This window comes from Festucalex cinctus, chromosome 5, assembly GCF_051991245.1.
Source record: "Festucalex cinctus isolate MCC-2025b chromosome 5, RoL_Fcin_1.0, whole genome shotgun sequence".
Taxonomy (NCBI): domain Eukaryota; kingdom Metazoa; phylum Chordata; class Actinopteri; order Syngnathiformes; family Syngnathidae; genus Festucalex; species Festucalex cinctus.
The window spans coordinates 5,077,894-5,104,276 of NC_135415.1; the positions used below are offsets into that span (position 1 = coordinate 5,077,894).

Sequence of the window (26,383 nt, forward strand, 5' to 3'; positions counted from 1 at the left end):
TCATGTAGCCTTGACTGTAAGGTAAACAAGTTACAAGCAAGCTAAGAAGCTAACGCTATTTTCGTGTTTATTTTATAAACAATGATGATTGACTGACATACATACCTCTACCCTGGGCCCGTTTTTCCTCCTCCTCCTTTCGCCGCTTTCTTAATGCAGCACCTGAAGGCTTGGACCTTTTCATTGTTGTCGATGTCAATGTATAAACAACACAAGTGTGCCAACCATCTATCTATCTTTCTAAAGTGCTGCCACTACACTCTGAGATGATATACGACCCCTACCTTTCATTCATTGTAATCGGCAGCAGTGGGTCAGGTTCAGGGCGCCAGGACAGCAGGTCCTCACAGTCAAACTCACAGTCATTTATTTGAAAAAGAAGTAATAAAAAAAAGGAACTTAATAAAATATATTTGCTATATGACACATTTTATGTTTGAAAACACGAGAAGGGGGGAGGGCTTTTTGTGTTATTTTTTTTTTTTATTGTATTTTTTTTTCCCTCCCTGCAATTTGGCGCCCCCTCCACAAAATGGCGCCCTAGGCGACCGCCTAGCTCGCCTGGAGCCTAGGCCGGCCCTGTGCCCAAGATGCGTTCATGTCCGTCCGTTGCTAGTGAGCGAAGTGGTGAGGTTACGGCATGGATATGAAACACTCATATATCTAACTTTGTCCGTGGTGTTCAATCTTCTTCCCCTGTCCAGTGACCTCGTCCTCTTCACCGTGGTTCAGAGACTGAACAGGCAGATTCTCTTTTCGTTGCTTCCGCACAAACTTTATTTTAGCTTTTCCACCAACATTAGAGTGCCCTCAGAGCAAGTGCCACAGCTCCCATTCCCTTTCTTAACCAACACCGCCCCCCTGTGCCAAAATGCGGCACTGTAACACTCTATCCCCCCCAAGGCTTGGCCTGAAACAGTGGGTTACGGCAAAAAAAATAAAATAATAATAAATAAATAAATAAATAAATGTTCCCGGGGTCACGTGATATTTATCAGATGAAGCAGGTGGTGGTGTGTCGTTGCAAATAACACATATGAACACTCATAAAACCACTGTGTCACTTTTAATAAAAACTATCGTTCCGATTTTTCTTCTAGACCCTGAATGCATCACACTTCCAGAGAGCAACGTGGGCGGCGAGATGATAGTTTACATTTGACTTCAACTTTGCGGTTTTAACTGCATTTTTGCTGCACTTTGACGCACTTCTTGTACACGGACAGGTATCACGGGGTCCTTTCTCTTCGTTATTTGCTGCCCCCTCCGCAATGCAATGCAACGCAATATTGGTTTTGTTGAGATGTTTGCTGCGGTTGGCTAGCATCTGTCGTACTGTCGCCTGTGTGCTTGGAACGCGTAATTTCCTGTTAAAGAAACTTTGCGAGCTATTGCACTATGAATTTTGTGGGTTTTATATGGGTGGAATGTCTTGTAGGATACTTAATATTGCCCGCTTCTGTTCCTAAACAATGGAATTGACCTCAATGTAATGTGACTAAGGTCAGAGGAGGAGTTTTGTTTTTGTTATTGACCTGCTGACTATCTTGTTTAGGAGGAAGTCGTAAGCAACGTCTTTGTCTTCTGCCTACACACTACACAGGGCTGTGCGATATTCTTTTAAACTAGAATTTATTATTTAAATTAAAAACAAATAGTTCAATAAAATACAGGGTGACGCAAATAAGAGTGATGGAAGAAAAATGTTTTATTCATAGTAATCGAAACCTTAAAACATCCCATTTAAGAAGATTTTCTTTCTTTTATTTTTTTTTAAATTACGTCCTGAAGGTGACATCCTCCTGCACGAATCCATTGAAATCTGCTGTTGAGATTCCCTCATTGACCGCTGCGACATGTCAGCTGGAATTCTATCATTGTTTGATTGCAAATGGCATGTTTTAACGTTTCAATTTCTATGAATAAAATATTTTCCTTCCATCACTCTTGGTTCTATCCATCCATTGTCTTTACCGCTTACTCCTCACAAGGGTCGCGGGGGGTGCTGGAGCCTATCCCAGCAGGCTTCGGGCAGGAGGCAGGGTACACCTTGAACTGGTTGCCAGCCAATCGCAGCTCTTGGTTTTATTGGATTTATTGGATTGTATTGTATTTTTGCTGTATTTTTTTTTTATTCTGAAAAAAGGCTTTTTTTTAATTCTGAAAAAAAGGCCTTGTTAAAATACAAAATATGTTGATAAAAATGTTTTTAAATGAGTGAAAATATTACCATAAATAAATGTAAAACAAGTAAAATGATTAATTGAAATTTGTATTTAAAATATTAAATAATTATTCATGGTTACTACTGAATTAAAACAATCCTAAACAAAATGAAGTATATATTTAACATATTCAATAATTATTGATAAGTGAAGTAAAATGCTCTTAAAATTATGAATTAATAATCAATGAAATGATGTAACTGTTGTCTTGAGTAGCTGCATCTCATTTGCTGTCTCTCGTTTTGTGTGTCCTTTGCAGCCAAGCGTGGCAATGTCCGGCGTGGAGATCCGCGAGTACCGCGATGGCGACTTCTCAACAGTGCGGGAAATCTTCTCACTGGGCATGATCGAGCATGTGCCGGCGTCTGTCGTGCACTTCCTCAAGCAGCCGCAGAGTCAGATGCTGCTCATGTGCACCTTCTGCGCCCTGCTGGCCAGCTCCAAGTCCTTCCTGCTGCCTGTTCTCGCAGTTACGCTGCTGCTGGCTGCTGTCCGTCAGCTGCTGGCCTACAGGATCAACCGCTTCATCCAGATGTGCTGCAGAACAGGTACAAACTGGAGGTCCGCCTTTTACTTTGGCCAAGCTGGGGCTGTCGCGATTTAATATTTTCAGAATTTGTTCTTCTATCAATTATTCCATCAAATAATCGGATAAAATAACTTTCTAAAATAGTTGCTCTAATTTTTCCCATAAATTTCCCTTTAAAAATTATAAATCACGGTTGAATATTTTTAGAATCGATTATTCTATTTGTGGCAGAATAGAGATGCCCCTTGCCACAAGGGGGCAGAGTGCCTCTAATTAAGCAGGTGCCTATAAATAGGTCAGCGCAGCGCCAGTCTGTCTCTCTTCTACTTCCTTTTCCTCCTTTACGGAGTTGACAGACGTGAAGCGTGTGCTGACGTGGTCTGTGTGCGGGTGGTGTCGGACCCAAGTGAAGGTATGCGTGCTTTTATCGACTTGGCCCATTCATGATTTTAGAAACTTACTCTAGTACTGCTTGTTTACAGCAACGTGGTAGATGTTGGAGCGTGACTGTTCCCTGGTGTCCAGGTGGGTGCGCGGCGCTTCCTGCAGGTAGGGCGTTGGCTGTCCGCCTTGCGCAAGGGCGGGGCAGGGGAACAAGCTTTAATTGCTTTTACCCTGTTGTCCAGCCATTAATTGTGGAGCCGCGCTGGGTATCTCCTCCCCACGCCGTGACCTTGCCATTGTGCGCTCCGGTAAGGAATATGAATTCCTTTTTGTGCTAGTTGTGAAGACCTTTTTATTTTTAATTAATTTGTAATTGATTAATTTGTCTTCCAGTGTGGCACAGTGGCTTAGTTAGTGGGGGACAACGCCACCTGGGGACTTGCACCCCAGGAGTCTAAAACAAGCTTCACAACTAAAAGGCACGCAGTTTAAACATCCACAGGACAAGATGTGATTCCAAAATATTCTGAGTTTATTAACAAATTAAAAGCTTAAAAAACAACAACCTGACAACAAAAGAAAGTGGTGTGGGACTGCTAAAAACACCACAGTACTGGGGGACTTACCACAACAGCGGTACCCCCAAAAAAAGGGAACTCCAAACACTACACAGCACCCATGACACAGCAAACCAAATAAGTGGGAAAAACGGGACCACCACCAGGGGGACCGCTGACGCAAGGTGCCCTCAGTACCTGTCAACGATAAAAACACAAATTAAAATAAGCAAACAACCCACACCACTTCACCCAAAGTCGTCTGGCAGAGCAAAAATCAAAACAATCTTAAACATATAAAATACCCATACTGTTAAAAGAAACAAACAAAAAAACTATTAATATAAAACAAAGAATCCACACAGATAAAAATGTTCAATGAATGGAAGGGCTCCGCGGCGGCGACACTTCGCCTGGGTTGGTCCTAACAGTTCAGTCAACCCAGGTCGCCGCCCAAACAGGAGGGGAAGTTGTCAGGAAGTTAACGGTGTTTAAAATCCAGTTTTAAGATGTTAAAAAGCCAAGGCAACAGTATGACCCGGAGTAGTGCCACACTGGAAGACAAATTAATCAATTACAAATTAATTAAAAATAAAAAGGTCTTCACAACTAGCACAAAAAGGAATTCATATTCCTTACCGGAGCGCACAATGGCAAGGTCACGGCGTGGGGAGGAGATACCCAGCGCGGCTCCACAATTAATAGCTGGACAACAGGGTAAAAGCAATTAAAGCTTATTCCCCTGCCCCGCCCTTGCACAAGGCGGACAGCCAACGCCCTACCTGCAGGAAGCGCCGCGCACCCACCCAGACACCAGGGAACAGTCACGCTCCAACATCTACCACGTTGCTGTAACCAAGCAGTACTAGAGTAAGTTTCTAAAATCATGAATGGGCCAAGTCGATAAAAGCACGCATACCTTCACTTGGGTCCGATACCACCCGCACACAGACAACGTCAGCACACGTGTCACGTCTGTCAACTCCGTAAAGGAGGAAAAGGAAGTGGAAGAGAGACAGACTGGCGCTGCGCTGACCTATTTATAGGAACCTGCTTAATTAGAGGCACTCTGCCCCCTTGTGGCAAGGGGCATCTCTATTCTGCCACATATTGATTATTCCTTCAATTAATCTGATACAATTTTATTTTGGATTAAGTTTATTACAAAACATTTTTTTCTGATTACTGTTGATTCACCAATTAAAAACTAGTGAAAGGCCGAAGGCCAATGCAGTTACGGATTATCAGTAGTCAAGGTGACCGATAACCGCTATTTCAAGCCGATATTCATTTTCAGTAAAACAGAAAATATTATTGGCAACATTTTAAAAATGTACTTTTTCTTTTAATCTTAAACAAACAGCGAGCTTGCAGAGTCATCAGCATGTGTTATGCTAAATTAAAAACAAATAAATTTCTACTGGAGATAAAGTTTCCCAAAATTTCAACATAATTTCTTAATGTTATAATTTTTTTTTATTTAAAAATAAAAAGTGTAGGGAGTTCCCTGTGTCAGCATCTCTTTTTTTTTTTTTTTTTTTTTTTTTTATAAAGTGGAAATTTAAATAAATCCATAAATTTAAAGTTTCCTGTATCTCACTGAGCTACAAATGCATGCGAATCCAGCTAATTTGGGATTTTCGTCAGGGTTCATAAAAGGTTTCAAAAGATTTTCACAGACAGTCTGAATATGTTTTGAAATGGTTCTGTGAAAAGTCAAAACTGTCTGTGAACATTTTACAAATCCTGATGAAATTTGACTACGTTAGCTCGCACTCACCTCTCAGTGAGATACCAGCTTTATCAACCTTCAGATTCGTAAAAAGGCTGAAGCCGATATTTGTCAAAATGCCACTGATAATCATCCTGGTCGATAATCGGTCTATCCCTATTAAAAACTAGGGATGTAACGATATCCAAGTATCACAATACGATATCACGATATGAAGCTCACGATACAATAATTATCATGATAATGTGGGGAGGTTGCCGATATTTAAAAAGGGTCACAATATTGTTAGTAATTAAAAAAATAGCTCATACTAGAAAAAAAACATACAATATTGTGCTTTTGTACATAACAGCAATACATATAAACTACCTCCAATCTCTAATAACACTTAATATTGAGGCACTTACTCGCTAATGCAAGCCCACATTGAGTTCCTCACATATTGACTCGCTTTACAAGCATTTTACAATCCCCTTCATCTGACAATTAGTCTATTTTAAACATAGAAGGGTCAAAACATCCCTAATGAAAATTAAACTGCACTAAACAACTAGCCACCAGAGGGTGCTAGAACTGCACAAATGGAAATCAACCTGACTTTTTAACAGATGTGTAGCTTTTAAACATCATGAACATGACGATGACGATATTGTGGCAGTTTTAATATCACAATATCACGATATTGCCGGTATCGTTACATCCCTATTAAAAACATGCCTGTCCCACAGACCTCAACAACATCGGCAAAACCTATATGGCCGCCCGCGACGCCTGCTTCTGGGTGGCGGAAAGCGAGGGCCGGGTGGTGGGCACGGTGGCCTGCCTGCCCAGGGACAGCACCCCTGACTGCCTGGAGCTGAAGCGCATGTCTGTGCGACGCAGCCACCGCCATATGGGCGTGGCCAAACAGCTGTGCCGGACAGTGGTGGACTTCACGCTCAAGCGAGGCTACGCCGCCGTGGTCCTGATCACTGCGGTGGTCCAGATAGACGCGCACAAGCTGTACGAGGGCATGGGCTTCCGCAAGGTGCGAGAGTTTGTGGAGCCCGACGTCGCCGGCAAGCTCATGAATTTCACGCTCCTTGAGTACAGACTGGATCTGCAGAAAGACCACGTGGAAAAGTGAGTCTCTGGACATTCCATGACTAATTTTGTTGTAAAAGTGCCACTTGAGCAGGTGCCACAAGTTGGTTCATGCAACACAGATGTGAAGCAGTGCACAGCACTTCAAGTCTTCAACTAGCATCATTTCTTGTGTATTATGGACATTCTGAAAATATCATTAAAAATCAAGTGTGTATTATCAAAGTGTTTTTTGTTTTGCCCGGCATATTTAGTATACCGTATTTTCCGCACTATAAGGCGCACCGCATTATAAGGCACACCTTCAATGAATTACATATTTTAACACTGTTTCCATATATAAGGCGCACCGCATTATAAGGCGAACCTTCAATGAATGACATATTTTAAAACTGTTTCCATATATAAGGCGCATCGCATTATAAGGCGCACCTTCAATGAATGGCCTATATGAAAACGTTTTTCCATATATAAGGCGCATAGAGTAGAAGCTACTGCAGTGGCTGTGGTTGCATTAAGCGTACAATAGATCAGGGGTGGCCAGATCCGGTCCTCTAGGGCTGCAGTCCCGCAGGTTGTGGATATTTCCCTTCTTCAACACAGCTGAATCATGACCAGCTCATCAGCAAGCTCTGCAGAGCCTGATAACGAGCCTGTTAATTGGAATCAGCTGCACTTCGAGTAGGGAAATCTATAAAACCTGCAGGACTCCGGCCCTCGAGGACCGCAGTTTGCCAATCCTGCAATAGATGGAGCTGTGCTGAAGGAAATCTGAACAAAACAGATGAGTCAGTCAATATTTATGAGCGGTAATTGAATACAAACCGGCATTCTGACAACTTTGTTCACTCCCAAAACAAGTTACCGGTAGTGCAGTCACAATATGGTTCCGTATTAACAATATATATAACTATTATATAACTCAACGTTACTATCCATATCTACAATATTTCCTAGCCTTGTTCAGGTGTGGAACTACCGTTCTAACTGCTGTTACTTCAGTGACGCCCCCTGACTATGGTAGCCATACTTAACCAATATTGAGCCACATATAAGGTGCACCTGATTATAAGGCGCACTGTCGGTTTTTGAGAAAATTAAAGGCTTTTAGGTGCGCCTTATAGTGCAGAAAATAGGGTATTATCCAAGCAAGGAAGCTGTGGAAAAACAGACACAAACAGATGAGACAAATCAATACACTGATGATGACGAGGTAGGAGTACCTGTACCAAGGACTAGGGAAGCTGTGCAGGAGGTCTATAAGAGGAGAGAAGAGTCGAAGACACTCCAGAAACACGCTCAGAGAGATGTTCACACAATGAGAATAAAGATGCAGTGGAAAATGAACCTGAAAGTAGAAAATATCCAACTAGGGACAGAGTGAAACCTAGACACTTAGAAGACTACATAATAGAAGATGAGGATTGTGCTAGTGTTTATACCACAGTTGACTACTGCTACAGAACTGTTTGTGGTATACTAGAAAATTTTGAGGCAGCTATGAGATCAGCTAACTCAAAAGAATGGGTAAAAACAATGGATGATGAGATCCACTCATTAAATGAAAATTGTTTAATAGTTATTTCATGCAATAAAATGCACAATATTTTATGTATGTTATTATTAATTTATATTATATATGTTTTTTGCTTATTTTGGTAGGAATTTTTGACAGAGGTCAGTGAAGTTGACGTGAATTAATTTCTCAGGGCATTGAATCGACTGCAACAGGACTGCTCTGCTTCTGATTTCTCCTCTCATCCAAGAAGGCAGTGCTTTTCAGTTATTTTCTGTCATGCCCCCCTAGGAAGAAGCAAACATCTCGCGGGAACCACCCCCCGCACGACTATAAATATAAATAAAATAAATAAATATAATTATCTCCGTCTCTCTTCGCCTGTCTTCTCATCCCTGTTAAATATTTTGTTATGGTGTCATTTGAGGGTCTGCTACACTTCATGCCTACACTTCATACTCATACTCTGTGCTGTGTGCAAAGCGCGCATGCTCAGTGCAAACAAAACCCCTCCACCACCGAGCGAAGGCTCCCTGTGCACACGCTGCCAATGAGGGTGCCACTGCCCTCTAATGTAGTGGAGGTGCAATTGCACTTTATTCTAAGACAGTAAAAATAAAAATAAAAAAGCATGTTCCCCCAGGTCAAATGCCTTGCTTTGACGAAGCCTCGGGGCCTGGGGGGCCCCCACTATTTGAGAAGCACTGCAAGAAGGCTTCATCAGAACATGCAACAAGGCTTGTTCAGGGCAAACAAGCCTGAGTTGGTGTGGAAGACCAAACTATTTATGCTCCAAGTTGGAGCCTCATTTGGTCAGTTGTAAAAAAAAAATAAAAAAAATAAAAATGTCAGGAGCTACCTGAGCAGTCACGGCCCATAAGGGATTTGTCAAGTGAGGGACTTCAAGTCAAAATCAAGTCAAGTCAAGTCGTCATCTTGAACTCATTTACTGCCAGTCAGATAAAAATTGATTTCTTTTGAACCCTCGCCTCCTGTTTGCAGGTCAAAGCTCCGCATCACTACCCACTGAGTCACAGTGGTCTTGCAAAAATTGACGTCTTTAGCCGTCAATGGCAGTGAATCAGTTAATTAAATCAAATCTCATGGATGCCAAGTGAAATTCAAGTTTTGTCTTTCGTAGGTTTTTGCCAAGCCAGTCGTAAGTCACGACTTAAGTCGACTCGAGTCCCCCACCTCCGCGAATATCAAGTAAAATAATGAGGCCAGCGACGATAAACTTTAGAGTTGTACCGTGACTTAAAATGTCTTGCCACAAAAACTGTCCTCGAAGATAGGAAGATATGAGAAATGATCGTCTGACGTGAAAATGTAGCTCTCCGTGTTCCCAGGTGATATTGCAGACCTGGAATGATGTGTGACCGTCAACACCTTCATTTTAGTACAGCATCAATGTCAATTAAAGTTCTAACTTGATTGCTTCATACACACAAATTACATGACAGAGAATTTAATGCACTACAGTTTTTATTGTTGTATAATATGTCTAAGTACAGTAGCCATTTGGTTGGTGAACTTTCTCAAAGTAAAATTTCAACGTACTCAAAATATGTATTGGTCTATTTCAGGCACCTTAAGTGACACTAAAGCATCTAAGTCACTTAGAAGTCACTTAAAAGTCACTTAAAAGTGACTTAGCACATTTGTGTGATTCAACATTAACAACAACAAAAATTAAACATGAATCCATCCATCCATTTTCTGAACTGTTTGTCCTCACAATTAATGTTAAAAAAAAAAAAAAAAATGATTTTAACCCATCCCAACCCCAAGTCATAGTCAAATATCAACAAACATCCAGAAAAATAAACTGTGAACTTCCTTTTGGCTTTCAACATTTACATGTGAGTCATGTTGCAACGTTGTTATACTTGGCTACAATGTCTCTACCAGGGCACGAAAATGGCATTATCACTTGTGAGGGCAGCATTTAATGACTGACCCACCAGGCTACACTTGTTGATAAGTGGAGCAGTGTGGCACATCCCCAAATACAACCCCCCTCAACTCGATAACTTAGCCAAATGTGATTGTAATATCACAAGTGAATTCGGTTAACGGTGATAGCCAATGCTCATCTTCGCTGACATTATAGCTCTGCATATCTCTCGGCTTTGACGTGATGGCACTTTATTATACGGCTTTAGAAAATGTAAGCCCACAATACTGTATAGCAAAGGCACAAAAAAAAAAAAAAAAAAAAAAAAAAAGGCGGAGACATTCATTCTCAATAAGTGAGCTGAGTGGATGAGCACCCCTTGGGCGTTTTTCCTCACGTGGTTTCTCTGTGCCCCGCCATGTCCTTAAGTGCTATATGAATACAATTTGATTTGATTTAAAGTTCACTACCGTTGTTTCAGCCCCTCGCTAGGTGTTGTGGTAATTAATTGAGTGCAGCAATTACACAGGCGTACTGTGTGTTGTTTATCTTAAGCATTAACTGTGAGGCATCTAAGATTGGCACATGGGCACAATTTTTCTGGCCAAATCACTATTGACAGACACTTATTGAATTGCAACTTCATTAATGGTTGACATTTGCATTGTTTCATTATCTTATCTAGCCACTCAACAATTAGGCTGAACTTTCATGCAAATGAGGCTAACAACAAGAGCAATACTGTAATACTAATGAGTCGACAGTACAGAGTTCTACTAAGATGATTGCGCAATACAGTGCATTTAATCATTGCCAAATAACCAACAGTTTGTTTCACTGTGGCAATATCATAACAATACACAAAGAAAACAAATAAAAAGCCATTTACAATGAATATGTCTGTTTAAAAAGATGTTTTTGACTGATGATTTGAATATGGATAGTCTGGATTAATAGTGTGACATGTATATGGTGCGGTGTAACCAGAACAGGCATGATGTGACGTTTATGACGTAATCTGGCATTTGAACAGCTGCGTTAAAAGACTGAGTTTTAAATGAAAATGTCATCCCATATGAATTTGCGGATGACAAAATTAACAACTTTTAATCTTTGAATTTGAGCCCTTCGATAATTGGCCAATAATGAAAGAATGAGCCGCTGCACCCACTTGGTGGAAGACAGATTCAAATTAGCCAGCATGGAAACCTCCTTGAACTACATAAGAGACTTTTGACACACAGGTCATCATTCTAATACGCCACGAGTAGTTGGTAGCAGACCTACAAATATTTGAACCATGATAAGAGTTCACAAAAGATTTGAAAAAAAAAATCAAACAAGATGTGATTAAAATGGAGACTTTCACCAATAATTTAAAGTTACATAAAATATGGGATTTAATATTTACACAATATGTGTTTCCATTAAAGTGTTTCCATTGCAGATTTTGACAAAAGCAGACCTACACAGTAAATTCCGTAAAATAAATCTTACTCTAAACAGAGTCGATTTGGTCCCATTCTAAACAGAGTAAAATTTATATTTTGAAGAGAGTAAAATAATAACTAGAGCTGTGAGCAGCTATAAAGGGCCCTCGCAACCCGGGCCACGTTGGGGTACTTGCACGTCGTGGCACTGGAATTCCTCCAAAAACAATAGGGCCTCGCAGCGGCACCACCGTCGCTCGGGCCCTAATTAAAAAAAAAAGAAAAAAAAAAGGCACACAAGGGTTGAGGAACAACCCCACAACTTCAGATTTGGCGACAGCCAATCTAATCCCGGAGCCATGCAGGTCATAGTGTGTGTTAGTAAATCGCTTGTGTCAGCTGGAATCTTCATAACTCCAAGAGGCCAAAAGCATCGGTTTTAGTCTCCTTTTGGATACAAGCAAAGAACAGGAGTGGCATAGCTCAGGTGGTAGAGTGGCAGTCTCTCAAGCTTAAGGTCCTGAGTTCATTCCACAACCCTTGTATAACTTTTTTTTTAATTTTTTTAATTTTTATTTTTTATTAAAATTTTTTTTAAATAAAATAGTACAATTTAGTCAAAATCTCTTCTTGCAAAATTTACTTAAAATTTCTTTAATAGATTTTTGCATCGGAAAGGCAAATTCTCTTGTTCATACTAAAAATACTTTGAGTAAAAATGAATATTTTACTGTCTTCCAAGTGTAAATTTTACTCTGTTTAGAGTGAGACCAAATAGACTCTCTTAGAGTAAAATTTACTCTACAGAAAGTATTTTCTCCACCAAGGAAATGGGGCTGCAACAAAAAAAATAATTGAGAAAGACTGCTGTAGACCCACGTAAAATGGAAAACATATTCATAAAAAAAATAAAATAAAATAAAAACATCTCCTAGAATAACATGCATGACTCTATTTTAATCAAATATTCCAATGTTTTCCTTTTCGTCTGTAGGGAGCACATAAAAAGACGCTCTCGTTTGCAAACACGTGTTTAGATTATATGACGACTATTGAGTCATGTGACCTGATGAGTATCTTTGACATTGCTCAAGTGTGTCAGCAATTGGAAGCAATTATGGAAGAGAAAACACAACGGAGCAAACCTTGTGGTGGTGATGGGGGTCAAGTAAAGATGGTAAATAGTTTGACAGCTATTTATTCTGGAGATGGAGTAACTTGAAACCATTATATATCAGGCAGATGTGGACAGATACCCAAAATAAACAAACATTCTTCTATACACCTGAGCCCTTATACAAACAACACCTCCACATGAGACCTGCCGGCGGTTGTTATACATCCACGAAATACAGTAAAAAGTGTTTGGACAAGAGCCTTGATAAAATTTTACCAATAAATGCCCTCTATACATTCTATATACACAAGAAAAAGCCAAAAAATCAAGTGGAGCCAAGTCGAAAGGAATTAAATAAAAATGGCACATTCAAAATCGTTGCTGCTGTTCGGGGCCGGACATCATGTATATACATTAAAAATGTAGAATTTTACAAGAATGAACATGGGATTACTACTGGGGAATCAATGCTAAGTATAATCTGGAGTAAAATACAAACTTTATGTCAATCCAGTGTGCTGCTTGCTTCATTTAATTAAGACACGTTGGTTGCTTTAAACCAGCGCACTGCGCCATCTACTGTACATATTGGGAAGTTGTTTTTGTTTTTTTAGTCGACCAACCACTTCCTCACCTTTTTTAAAATTGAACACTCCAGGATGCACAATTACAGGCTGCTGTTGTTTCTGTACACATTGGCACAATGTTAACACAATGTTTACCTGCCCATATCTCTAAATGTGCAGCAGAGTCTTTACATTAAAGCGTAGAGACTGTCAAGGGCTTATAGACAGGAAACACTGTAGTGTTGACACACACCTCCTTCACTAGCAGCCATAAAAATGCTCACACGGTCACCGATTGAACGGGTCCGTGAAGCAGAGTGGATCGCGCGATTGTCTGATGTGAGGTTTGGTCGACAGCTTCAAGTGTGAGGAGTGTTTACGTCTGACATGTTTTCTGTCAGATACAATCAGAGCTACAGTAGCCCTGAGCTACAGTAGCTAAAAATCTCTCAGGAGCCATACATGAGAGCTTACCCGATCCAGCGTAACTCAGACCTGGATAAACAGAGCTAAGAGACAAAAGTGCAAACTTTGCGGTTGCCTTGACAACGTACCCCAGTCGGCCACCTAAATTGGTATAGAGGGTAGGGAGGAGAGCGGTGAATGGAAGGAGTGCCCGGCCTGCATTAAAGCCATTCATGAAGGGAAGGAAGATTCCTCTCCATCCAGCGCTGGTTCAGTTGGATGGTTTCTAGGGCTTTGTGCATGCTTCGCGACTGGGAACCGTGATCCTTCAAGTTGGAGAAGAAACACTGCACCTGTGCAATACACAGAAACCACACTATAAAAACAAGCAAATTTATTATACTCTAGATTTATTCTAGATTAAAATATATATACCTGATCAAGATGTGACTGTGTAGAGAACTGAAAGGTGACAGCCTTGATGATTTTTTGGAGGGAAAATGAACCGGCAGGGAACCTACAAACAAAAACACTATTTAAGATTCTGTTTTGTACCCATTCACGTATGAAGCAATTTCTTTATCAAATCTGCCACACACGTTTTTATGAGCCTCTTCCAGTTGTCTTGGACAAAGTCCCAAGCAACCAAGTTGCCAGCAAAGCTTTGGCAGGTTGTGCTGATGAGCGTGGGAAGGTTCTGTACCTTGATGATATTACCCTCCAAACCTGTTTTGAGAAGCCTGCAATAACATAATGAGTGTAAAATCCATTTCCACTTTAATCAAATAGATCAGGGGTGGCGAGATCCGGTCCTCGAGGGCCGCAGTCCTGCCTGTTTTGGATATTTCCCTTCTTCAACACAGCTGATTCATGATCAGCTCATCAGCAAGCTCTGCAGAAGCCTGATAGCGAGCCTGTTAATTGGAATTAGCTGCACTTCGAGTAGGGAAATCTATAAAACCTGCAGGACTCCGGCCCTCGAGGACCGCAGTTTGCCACCCCTGAAATAGATAGTCCAACAGTCCAAGCCAAAAAAAGTCATACCCCAAGACAAAAACGGCAACTCAACTTTTAAATTTAAATTGTTTAAATTTATTTTATTTGAACTGAGTCAAATGCCATTTTTAGCATATGTCGCGGACCACTAAAAAATGGACGGCGAGCTGCAAATGGCCCCCGGGCCGTAGTTTGGACACCACTGATGTAGGCGCTTTAAAGTAAGAAGGTTTTGAAAGAAATTAAATCGAAATAAACCATATGAACATAAAGTGAAAACTTGCAGGTTCTACTTCATCCTTCTAGTGGCCATGACCTGTAGTAAGCCAAAATTATGTTTTTCCCCTCCTCTTTTTTTTTTTTGACCGATTCAAACCGTTGCACCTTTAAACTGTTCACCTAATCCTTACCACATTTCACAATAAAAAAATAAATAAATAAATAAAAATTACGATTTTTTTTTTCCCCTCCTCTAATTTCGCCATTTACTGGTCAACTTCCCCGTAAAATTATCAAAATAAAAGCCAAAAAATTCTCCTTTTCAGTGTTTTTTTTTTAATTTTTTTTTTTTAATTTTCTAAATTATGATTTTTTTTCTTCACCTTCTCTAGTTTCTCTAATCTGGCAATAGCCAGATGGATATGCTTTGCAATAACCATCTGGTACCGTTCCACAGTAATTTCGTCGGGAAAAGGCGGGACATTCTGTACAATAATTCAAGCTGATTGGACGATGCGACATTCTACACGTTTGTTTTAACCAATCACGGCCACGGGTGAAAATTTCAAAATGTCATCTCCGTTCATGTCAAAGGGGAGAAAAGCACGAACATCTTACCAGCTAGAAACGCATAAAGCGCCTCTCGCTGTTCAACATTCAATAAGGAAACGGTGAGTAATTCTGCGAGAACAGAATTAATTGCAGCGTCCATGTTAGGTTTGTTTGTTAGCTCTGGTTTCGTCACAGTTGCATATCCCGCCCCCAAACACAATGTCGCTCTGCGAATGGTCCGAACCGAACGGCAGTTATCTGCGGTAGCGGTACAAGATGGTATTCTCCGGAGTTTGTGAACTCACAAATACCGCGAGAATTCATCTTGTGAGAGCAAAGTTATAGTTTCTCCATTTATTGACCACTTAAATTCCTTACAATGGGTCAGCTTACCTATACTACTTCCCAATACTTCAAATTAAGAGCCAAAAAATACAGTTTTTTCTTTTTAAAAATTTCAAAATAAATCCCTAAAATTAAGATTTTTTTTTCCTAATTTCTTTTTTTTTTTTTTTTTTTTTACCAATTCAAAGCATTCCAACTTTAAATTGTTCAGCTTGTCCCTACCATAATTGTTTCCCCAAAAATTCAAAATAAAAGTAAAATATTATTTTGTTTTTTGTTTTGTTTGTTTTTCCTCATATACATTTATTTATTTATTTTTTTACAGATTTTTTACAGATTCACGTTTACCTCATTCCAGGTGACAGGTTTATCATTCCATGCCATTCAATACAATTCCAAGTGTGTCCACAATTTTCTTTCAGTCTCTCATCTTTCACACGCAATTTCCCCAGAAATTGCATTCTCTAGTTACAAATGCTGTTGCCTTGATCACAATAATGAACAAAATAGTATTGTTTTATTTCAGGACCCCTAAACCATAAACAACTTAGCAGCAAGTTTGTTATGTTACGATGAATGCATTGATCAACCACACCGGCTATATAAAAAAAACTTACCAAACAATTTTCTGGGTGTCCTGTGTGGAAGCTAAGCCCTGCAGCATCTTTTGCTTCTCCGTGTCATAAATGGCATAGTGATACATGGTGAGCAAAGTTTCCCAGTCTTCACTGGACTGAGCTGCCACACTAAATACAACTTGCTGCAGATCGCCCAGAATCCTACGAAAACAACACATTTCAGGCTAAACACACCTCCAGTTAACATAATTTCCATTTAAATAGTTGATTTGTATTCTCAGTGTCACTTTGTTTTTTTTTTTTTTTGTTTTTTACAAAAACATTGTACTTTACTCACTGGAAGGTTCCATTAGATTCGACATACTGCTTAAACAAGGCTTTTGCTTGCTGAATGCATTTGTCTTGCCCCAGATAACAGGCCGTATCCAACAGGGCCGATCGCAGCTTCTGTTTGGACAGTCTCTCCTCCTTGGTCCATGTTTGATTATCCATCAGTTCTCCAAAGTTATTGAGAATATATGTCTGGAAATATTTCCAAGAGAATTCAGATGTTAACTAATTAATTAATTAATTAATTAACAGCTATTCAAAGTTGTATCAGAAAGTTCTATAAGCAATTGTATCCGATTTTTTAACTAACGTTATAACGAATTAAAAAAGGGAAACACAACTGGTCAAGAAAGCAAAAATAATAATAATTACGAAGTACTTGTACGAAACTGTTTGTGACAACAAATGTTATAATGAATCAAGAGTCCAGAGTAAGTCCCCATTATATGTTTAAACAATTTCTGCATTACATGAATACACCAAACTGTACAGTTTGTGTAGTCACAGTACAGCTCAGATAACTTAATTTGGGATAGCATCTCAGGCCGCTTTATTAATGTACCTCCCCATCTAGAGCACACAAAAACATTCGAACAAGATAATTTCTACTGTGTGCACCTTCATGCGTGCGACGAGGCCCTGCTCGTATCTCTTGTGCAGCATATGGGAGATGAGGTTGAGCTGCAGCAATGCCTCACGTACAGGACTAATCTCAGTTTCATTTGGCATGTAGTGTAGGAGGCTGAGGACTTGGCGGAAGGACACACGTCCCAGTCTGAGGTGGAGTGAAAGAGTAAAAAAAATAAATAAATAAAAAACATACAGACAGATAAACACAACTACACAAGGATGTCTGATGGTAAACCTACTTGGAAAGAGCAAAGATGTTGTGTATTAGCGAGGCACGGTCCTCCTGTGTGAGAACTTGGAAATTGTTGGACAAGGCATCTGTCAGAGCAGCCCAGCCTTCGTTTCCATAGTCAACAATGTAGAAGCCTGTGTTCTTGTAGTTCAACTTCAGCCATTTCACAGTTCCGGGCACCTTAAGAGTCCCTAAAAAGACAGCATGCAAAAGTGTTACATCAAATTAACTAACATGTGCAAACTGTACAAAGTTTGGCGACTGATTACACTGTAGTTCCACCCATCCATCCATTTCCTGAACTCTTTTCCTGCCAAAAACGGCAATTGACGTTAAGGACACGCACACCGAGTACCGCCAATAACGAATAACGTCAAATCACGTCAACTATGGTTTATTTATTTATTTATTTATTTATTCTTGGTCAATGGGCAGTGCAACATCTTGTATCTTTGTGCTTTGTGGCAGATCTTAGGAAATAGAACGTTTTCAAGGATGACGTGAATAAAGTGTTTGTCACAACAAATTTAATTCATAGAGCGTCACAAAAACAAAAAATAGTGTCGAAGTCACTGTTTCAGAAAATGTGTCTTTTGAAAAAGCTTGGTTTTTTTCCCCATTTTTGCTTGGTTTCACTCAAATTATCTATTTTCAAATGGTGATTACTAAAGAACGGAATAAGGTAGAATCATATTTTTTTTAATGAAAGAATGGAATCCAATCTTTCATATGGTATCCACCATGTTTATGTACTCATAGCACACATTTTGTTTTGCCTTGAAAGGTAAGTGTAAATGTTCGGGGTGTTTTTTTTTTTTTTTTTTTGATAACGTTTCGGCAGTAAAAGAGTTAACCGCTTGATCCTCACAAGGGCCGCAGGGGTTGCTGGCAATGGGCAGTAGCCGGGGTACACCCTGAACTGGTTGCCAGCCAATCACAGGGCACACAGAGACGAACAACCATCCACACGCACAAGCACACCTAGGGACAATTCAGAGCGCCCAATTAACCTGCCATGCATGTCTTTTGAATGTGGAAGGAGTACACTTTAGTTATTAGATAATTGTCATTCACCTGATTTGGTCTTCAGCATGAACACCTGTCTGCACTCAGGGGCCAAACTGCAGCTGTCATTAACATACGTCACCGGAATATTCCACAAGCTAGGAGAGAGTGCGAAAAAAATTTCGATGACCACATTACACGAAGAAGAAGAGGAGGAGGATGTAGACGCAGCCTACCAGGAGGAATGTGTGGCGGTGTCTGTTAAGATCTGGAAAATCTCCTGTTTTAGGGTCACTTCATCCCCTTTACGGGATACTGTCACCAAAGGGAAGCCTTTCTGGGATGTCCATGACCTCATCATCTGTGTCACATTTGGATGCTGACTTGTGACCTCCACCTAAGGACCAGAGAAAAATAAATAAAAGATCCACACCATTTTAAGTGTATGATTTATCTCATTATATTTTCACAACAATGCACCTACCTCAGTAAGACTGTTCCAAAGGTCATCAGTGTCCGTGTTTAAACCAGAGAACTGATTAAGATATTGAATGATACCTTTTCTGAACTGCTGGTCACCAGGTAAAGAGGCATTCAACATCAGAAGAATGGAAGCACCCTGGAAGACCAAAGAACAAGACATTTTCATGGCTACCTGAATTATGCATCCAAGAGACATGAACCATAATAAAAAATATATAGAAATGCACCTTCACATAGGACACCGAGTCGAACATCTCTTGCACCTGCTCTGGGGAATTGACTTCAGACGACACAGCGTGGGAGGAGTTAAGTGCATCTTTGTCCAGTGCTCTGAATCGAACCGCTAAGAACAAGTTGCCCTACAAACACAACACAAAATGTAATTGCAAAATACAATTGTTATATACAGTTATATACAGACCAACTGTCATGAAAATGAGATGGAGGCCATGCAGCATCATTAACCAGGTCATGTCATTGTCAAGACATTGAATCCATCACAACTGGACTGTTCTGGTTGTCTAAGAAGACGGTAAAGAACTACAGAGCAATATAGAAAAGAAAAATGGAATTGATCAATGCAATTTCTGGAGAAATTGCGTGTGAAGGCTGAGAAGCTAAATGAAAAATTGTATAATGACTTGGAATGATTTATTATTGCAAAATGGATATACTGTACAATAAGGGAATGAGCTGAACATGATGAAGTTGGAATGGTTTGAATGGGTCAAGAAATGTTGAGAGAGAAGGGGGAAAATGTACAATATGTCCTAATGTAGGAATTGTGTTTTTTTGTTTTTTGTTTTTTTGAGTGAAAAAAAAAGGGAATTTTTGGTATCCACAAATGTTTGGCAGATCAAAAATTGTTCCCAACGTGAATTGAATGAGTAGAACATTTTAAATTTCAAATGGTAACTGTAAAACCTTTATAATGAAAGGTACTTTAGGTAAAGTAAGGGAAATGTACTAGTACTATAGTAATAGTAGATACCAATACTAGGTAGTAATAGTTACTGGTATTAGGTACTAGTAAGTACCAGGTACTAGTAGGTACTTGGAAGCACTAACAGTTATGAGTAAGTACTAATAGGTACTACTAAACACTGTCATTAATCATTCTAATTGATTAAAACATTTGGAATGACGTTGAATGCTTTGAAAACACACTGAACGATCAAAATTATTTGAAGACTATTAATTATTAAATGTTAAATATAAATTATGTGAAGATTAATAATCTAATTAATTAATGTAATGTGTTAATCTAATTAAATGGGTACTTAAAATATAATTGATTGAACTTGAACGTCAGTCGAGGCCGGATTCGAACACTGCCTCTCATGTACTGATCCTTGAATGTTGAACGTGTCCCATTGAAAATAAATGGGAAGTTTTTGTTTTTTTTGCAAAATATTAAATTGTACAAAAACTCTTGAGTATGGGGATTGAGGAAAATAGTATCCGAAAGGCATGAATTTCTGATACATGTTGAAATTGGAAAGGTGTAAATTGGATGTATTATGTGGGAGTTAAAACGCGTCAAAAAAGTGAGGAGAAAAATAAAGTATCGGAACAACATTAATAAGCATTCACATGTTAAGTTTAAAATGAAAGAATGGGAAAAATGCTGTTAGTTTCGAACAATTGTGGCACGCAACTGTCTTCAAACTCAAACGTTTAATTAGGTGGCGGCCACCTTACCATGTCAAGCTGTGGCAGGGCAGTCTGCAGTGACGTGTACTGCATATAAGTGGCAAAACCTTCGTTGAGCCACAGGTCACTCCACCAGCTCATTGTGACTAAGTTTCCAAACCACTGCAACACATCAGTGCAACATTATTGTGCTGGCATCCTCATATTTCAGTACATGTAGGCTGATAAAAATAAATAACAAGTACCTGATGAGCCAGCTCATGCGAAATGACAGAAGCAACAACCTGTTTTTCCATAAGAGAGGAGTGTGCCCCCACCAGTAGAGTGGTTTCTCTGAAGGTGATCAGACCCCAGTTCTCCATGGCTCCTGCCATGAAGTCTGGGATGGCAACCAAGTCTGACAGACAAGAAAATAAGATCACAGTGATGGTTCTAATGCTGAATGGGTGAAGAAGAATAACAATGTTTACCAAGTTTCTGAAGCGGATAGTGAATTTCAAAGAAGTCATTATAAAACTCCAGTAGTTTGGATGCTGTGTCCAGAGCGTAGTCAGTATGGTCTTTCTTCTCTGGTACACTGTACACAGACACCTAAAAGTGCAATCACATGATACAAACCAGAGTCAGTCTGAATGATTATCAGATTATCCAAATGGAAAAGTAAAAAAAAAAAAAAAATATATATATATATATATATATATATATGTACATAAACCCTACCAAAGTGTCAGAGACGTTTTTGCTGTTTGGGGTGAAGTTACCAACGATGAAAGCCACCAAGTAAGTGCTCATATTGACACTGGTCTTTGCAAACTCATCCTGGACAAGGCCATTGGCAAGTTGTGTGGTCTTTGCCTGAAACACACATATATATGAGAGAGAGAGAGAGAGAGAGAGAGAGAGAGAGAGAGAGAGAGAGAGAGAGAGAGATGGGGTTTTTTTTTGTTCCTCAGACCAATAGTGATTAAACTAAAATATCTGCTGCATGCCAAGTTTGCAAGGCAGACAAAGATAACTTGTATGATTCCCAAGACAATTAAAAAAAAAAGAGCTAATAACTTACAATACAATCATTAGCAACATTAGGTACTCCTACACAATATTATGAGAGCCAAATTGTAAATTCTGCTTTTGCACAGATAATAATGCTCCATTGTGATTGCTACTGAGACATAATAAATATTATGGTTATGTTTTATTGTGGGTATGATATCATATGCTATTTAGCCCTAGGCCAGGGGTCAGCAACCTTTCCTGTCCAAAGAGCCATGTTAGGCCATATGAATCAGCAAAAATCTGTCTGGAGCCACAAAACATTTGAAGATTGTGATGAATGAAACAGTGTGTTATTGTTAATCTAATGTACTGAGGGCCCACCATCCAATACTTTGAAATTCATTTTCTACTACCTTTTGTCTTTCGTTTTTGTATTTTATTTTATTTTTTGTATTTTTTCATACTTTATTTTTCAAACATTTTTAGGCTTTTCTGTCTTTGTTAAATTTTTGACATTTTTAGCAATTTTATGGAAATATGGTAATTTTCTGCCTCTCCGCCCTTTTTGAAATTTATTTGGACATTTTTTTCTACTTTTTTCCCCATAGACATTTTATGGTAGTTTTGTGCTTTTCCTCTTCCTTTTTGGACATTTTACGGTCACTTTCTGGACATTTTTATGTATTTTTAAAAACTTTTTTTTGTCTATCTTTCGTCTCTCTTTTTCCAACAACATAAAAATTTTGACTCTAATTTTTGAATATTTAATTATTTGTTTTTATTTAACCCTTAATTAATTTGAAGAATATATTTTTTTTTTTAAATAAATATGTAAAAAAAATAAAAATAAAAAATTATTATTATTATCCATCCATCCATTATTATTATTATTATTATTATTATTATTATTATTATTATTATTATTAAGCAATCCACAGGGGACCCACAGGAAAAAGACAAAGAGTCACATGTGACTCCAGAGCCGCAGGATGCAGACCCACTGCCCGAAGCAAAATAGTCTTTATAATATACTCCTTCTTGGTTTAATATGTTATATATTGCTCAGGTTGATGTTATATTATAGCCAGTGATTGATTGCAAGTGTACAAAGCCATGTATCGAGAGAAGTGAAGTTTGCTCTGCATCTTTTCAGCTACTTATCACAAAGTAGCCAGGCATAAGCCGTATGAATTTTCACTCTACATGTCACCACTACATAACGAAATTCATGCTGCAAGACTTGAAACTACAATTTGCATAAATTACAAGCACAAATAAGTATAATAACTAAAGCCATGTAAAAGTACCTTTGGCATGTTGGAGAGTGACATGTCCTCTGGTTTCCTGCTGATTTTCACCAGAAAGGTGGCTTTAAATGACGGCTCATCAAAGCAAGGGAAGGCCTTTCGTGCATATAACGGCTCAAACTGGGTAGCAGCTAGGACCCTGGGGAAAAGAAAAAAAATAATAAAATAAAAAAATAAAAAAAAGAGATGTGCATACTCAAATGCTGCTGGATTGGAATACTACAGCAAATTCCAGTGGGATATTGGAAGTGGATTCCACATTTAAAAGCTATGTTTAACGATCAATTAATACTGTAGATAAAATGCTACTGTAGCTTGATGCACCTTTTGTTTCCATCGGGATCTGTGTAGGAACTATTGTAGAAACCATCAAAGGTGTTTGACAGACTGGCCATGTAATCCAGGGTCAACACACAGTGCTGGCCTGCCTTCAGATCTTCAGGGAAGGCAACAGCGACCTGTTCCATTTGTCTGTTCTCCAGTATTGTGACATCACTGGCCTCCCCATCACCCAGCTGAAAGAGAGAACGCCCAAGTTAACTGTGGGCATTCCCACATATGTTATTATTATTTCAGGCACATTTTATTCTCCTCACTTTTTTAATGTCAAACTACTCCCACATAATATTTCCGATTTACACCGTTCAAATTTTAACTTGCTGAAAAAATTCACGCCTTCCTGGGTATATATTGTCTGATTCCACATTACTTAGAGTACTTGCATAATTTAACATTAAAGATCAACTTTTCCTCATTCATTTTCAATGGGACAGACATGGAACTTTTTCCAAGTCCCACTTTCCACGCCCACTTCCATACATACAACTGACCATCATTACCGGCTCTCTGATATTGCTCAGTGGCGCAGTTGGGAGAGTGCATTGCCAGAAGGTCACGGGTTCGAATCCCACCTCCAACTGTACATTGCAAATATATCCAGGGCCATTATGCTAAGGAATATACATGTATCCCAAATAAATCTCACATCATGAAATTCTAATTTCATTGAAATGATTAAAGTGTGTCTCCATCTGCTTTGAAACCTCAACTTTGTAAAAAAAAAAAAAAAAAAAAAAAACTTTAATTATGCCTTTGAGCCATCAGCCACAAGGCTTCCCATTAGCTCAGTCCTGAGAGCACAGTGTATAGTGCGGCAGCTCATTGAACAGTAAACAGGAGACGCGAGTTCAAAACCCACCCTCAAACAGGCTGCAGTTAAACTTTTCTTTTTTCATTTATAATTCAGCCATCATTTCTCATTTGTAATTTACAAACAATTTATCTTTCTTTATTCATTTAACATGCATTTTATTTAATGCATCCAATTTAATGTTCAATGACACATTCACTGGCTCAGCAAGACATCTCTCAATTACATTACATTACATTTCACAACACTCCCATGATGATGACACCAAGTCTCCTGTGGGTCAGTGGATAGAGTGGCAGTGTGGCAGCTCATTGAAAACAGGAGTTGAGAGTATTTACGTAGTAGTAGTAGTAGTAACTCATTTGCTCCCAATAACATATAAATAAGTTTTTTTTTAATGTTCTAAGTGTCCCAAAGACGTGTTTATACGTTTTTTTTTTTATTTATTTTTTATTTTATTTTTTTTATGCTAGAGCATACAGAAGGCTTTGATGCAGCCTCTCAACTGCAAAGAACGGTTGCAGAAATGATAGTTATTACACAAACGGCCAGCAGGTGGCAGCAGAGCAAAGGAGATCAACCAGGGCCATGTAGAAAAAAAGCTCAATTACTTACAATTTTAAATAGATTTGTGACAACTGATTAAACTTAGCTCTCTTCTAATGCTAATTGCTGAAAAATGGAAACAGATAGAAACATGTTTTTTTTCCTGAGGAAGAGGCTTTAATCTTTCTTTTGATAGGTTCCATGCTTTTATAGCAATAGAACACAATATTCTGTGGGCCTTGCAAAATTAGTCAAAATCCGGTAAAACAGCCGGGAGCGAACGGGATTGCTTCTGTGAAAATGGCTGGGAGTGAATGACTTAATTACTAGTTAATTACTTTGTAATTTTCACACAAGTTATCCTTCAATTTACGTCATGAGCATTCAGCTTAGCATTCAGCTTTCAGCATTCCCAAGCAATTTCTTAGAAAATGCACTTAGTCTAGTAATAATTAGTACATCGCCCAATAAAACGCTTGAAGATATTTCTTCTTAAGTAACAAACTACTTGTTCTCATTAAACTGGTATCTTTATAACATAATTTCATGAGAATTTAGTAATAAATAGGCACTATTTATTTATAGTAAAAATGAACAAGTTCTGTGCATATTCAGAAATCCCCACAGCGCAGAGTTGTTAATTTTCCACTTCTCCCATCAGGGGTTGCCCAATTGAGTCATGAAATCCCAATTCACAAGATTTGTCTGGATTAGTTTTTATACTAACTAACATTCCCCCCAAAATATTTATCTAGTACCGGTCCCAGCCTTGGGTAACACCAGTGATTAGGTGTTCCACAGTGCAGGCAATACAGAAATTACAGACTGTATGTTGCTCTGATTTCAAAGCCACGTATTTGGTCTAAAACTAAAAACCTAAATCTCACCTTAAACGTAGCTTTGGTAATATTGAGATCAGCACTGTGCAATACGATGCGCTTGGTGTTGTGAAGGACAATCATGGTGATGACAGTGCGGCCGCTGAAATCCATGGTGCTCAAGTCAGGGTTCAAGGTGAGGTCATAGCTGAGAGGACGTATGCTACGAGGGAGTTGATATTGAGCCCAGGGGAAGAGTTCACCATCAGTGCCATTAGATGTCTGTTTAGGGCATCCCTTCTGCAAAAATGGAAGATTGTCATGGAGAAATGGGTGACACCAAGAGGCCATCCATCCATTTTTAACTACGCTTGTCATTCGTAAGAGTCAGGAATATACAACCACTCACACCGGTAGTCCTATGGCTAATAAAAAATAAATAAATAAAAATAAAAATAAAACACGCAAATATGGGGTGAACATGCAAATTCCCCACATGAAGGCCAGAGTAGAGAATCAAACTTTGACCCTCATAGCTGTGAGGCAGACATGCCAACATTACCATAAGCCCTCACAATGCTACCAAGGGTGACAGAGTAACAGAAGAAAATTGGGGAATGTATAAAATGCTCAAATGCACAAGCTCGCTGTATTTCTCTTACCTTTGTAAAGTTGCACCCAGGCAAAAAGTACAATACCATGATCATGGAAGCCACTATGACCAGAAACAGCACACAAACAACCATGGTGCGGGCTGAGGGAGGCCAACATGATCTGCAACACAGCAGAAGTTGCAACTTTATCTATCTAAATAGTCGGGAAGCAGTAGTGTAATTGTGAAAAAGTCCAAAACTACCTGGGTGGAGGCTGTCTGACATAAGGCGAGGCGTTTGATCTCTTGGTGGCGCTTCGGTTCATGAAGGACATGCCCAGAAGTCGGGCTGAAGACTCACAGTCCTCTTCATCATCATCTACGTCGTTCTCTCCCAGGCCTCGCACCAGTAGGCGAGAGCTACGAGGCTCATACACAGCATCGTCTGGGTCGAGGGCCGGAAATGACTGAAAGGAAGAATAGCACTCTGTTATAATGTACTTTATAATA

General features: G+C 39.2%; 2 protein-coding genes across 2 annotated transcripts in view; one reads left to right on the plus strand and one right to left on the minus strand.

Annotated features, from left to right (window-relative positions):
• The first annotated feature begins 1,102 nt into the window (after positions 1 to 1,102).
• LOC144018748 (putative N-acetyltransferase camello) lies at positions 1,103 to 8,320 on the plus strand. The gene is made up of 4 exons (XM_077521269.1): positions 1,103 to 1,226; positions 2,485 to 2,773; positions 6,156 to 6,549; positions 8,173 to 8,320. Exons 2-4 carry the CDS (start codon positions 2,497 to 2,499, stop codon positions 8,180 to 8,182), a joined length of 681 nt encoding a protein of 226 aa, XP_077377395.1. The 5' UTR covers positions 1,103 to 1,226; positions 2,485 to 2,496; the 3' UTR covers positions 8,183 to 8,320.
• A 1,173-nt stretch (positions 8,321 to 9,493) lies between these two features.
• Positions 9,494 to 26,383, minus strand: part of lnpep (leucyl/cystinyl aminopeptidase) — a 75,039-nt gene continuing 58,149 nt past the window's right edge. The window contains 20 exon segments of the mRNA XM_077521268.1: positions 9,494 to 13,794; positions 13,877 to 13,958; positions 14,041 to 14,181; positions 16,171 to 16,332; positions 16,469 to 16,653; positions 17,080 to 17,236; positions 17,331 to 17,514; positions 18,398 to 18,486; positions 18,565 to 18,725; positions 18,813 to 18,947; positions 19,039 to 19,170; positions 20,513 to 20,626; positions 20,710 to 20,929; positions 20,931 to 21,055; positions 21,185 to 21,319; positions 22,768 to 22,906; positions 23,092 to 23,282; positions 25,351 to 25,581; positions 25,944 to 26,055; positions 26,138 to 26,340. Coding sequence (XP_077377394.1) covers positions 13,663 to 13,794; positions 13,877 to 13,958; positions 14,041 to 14,181; positions 16,171 to 16,332; positions 16,469 to 16,653; positions 17,080 to 17,236; positions 17,331 to 17,514; positions 18,398 to 18,486; positions 18,565 to 18,725; positions 18,813 to 18,947; positions 19,039 to 19,170; positions 20,513 to 20,626; positions 20,710 to 20,929; positions 20,931 to 21,055; positions 21,185 to 21,319; positions 22,768 to 22,906; positions 23,092 to 23,282; positions 25,351 to 25,581; positions 25,944 to 26,055; positions 26,138 to 26,340 — 3,030 coding nt within the window. The 3' untranslated portion in view covers positions 9,494 to 13,662.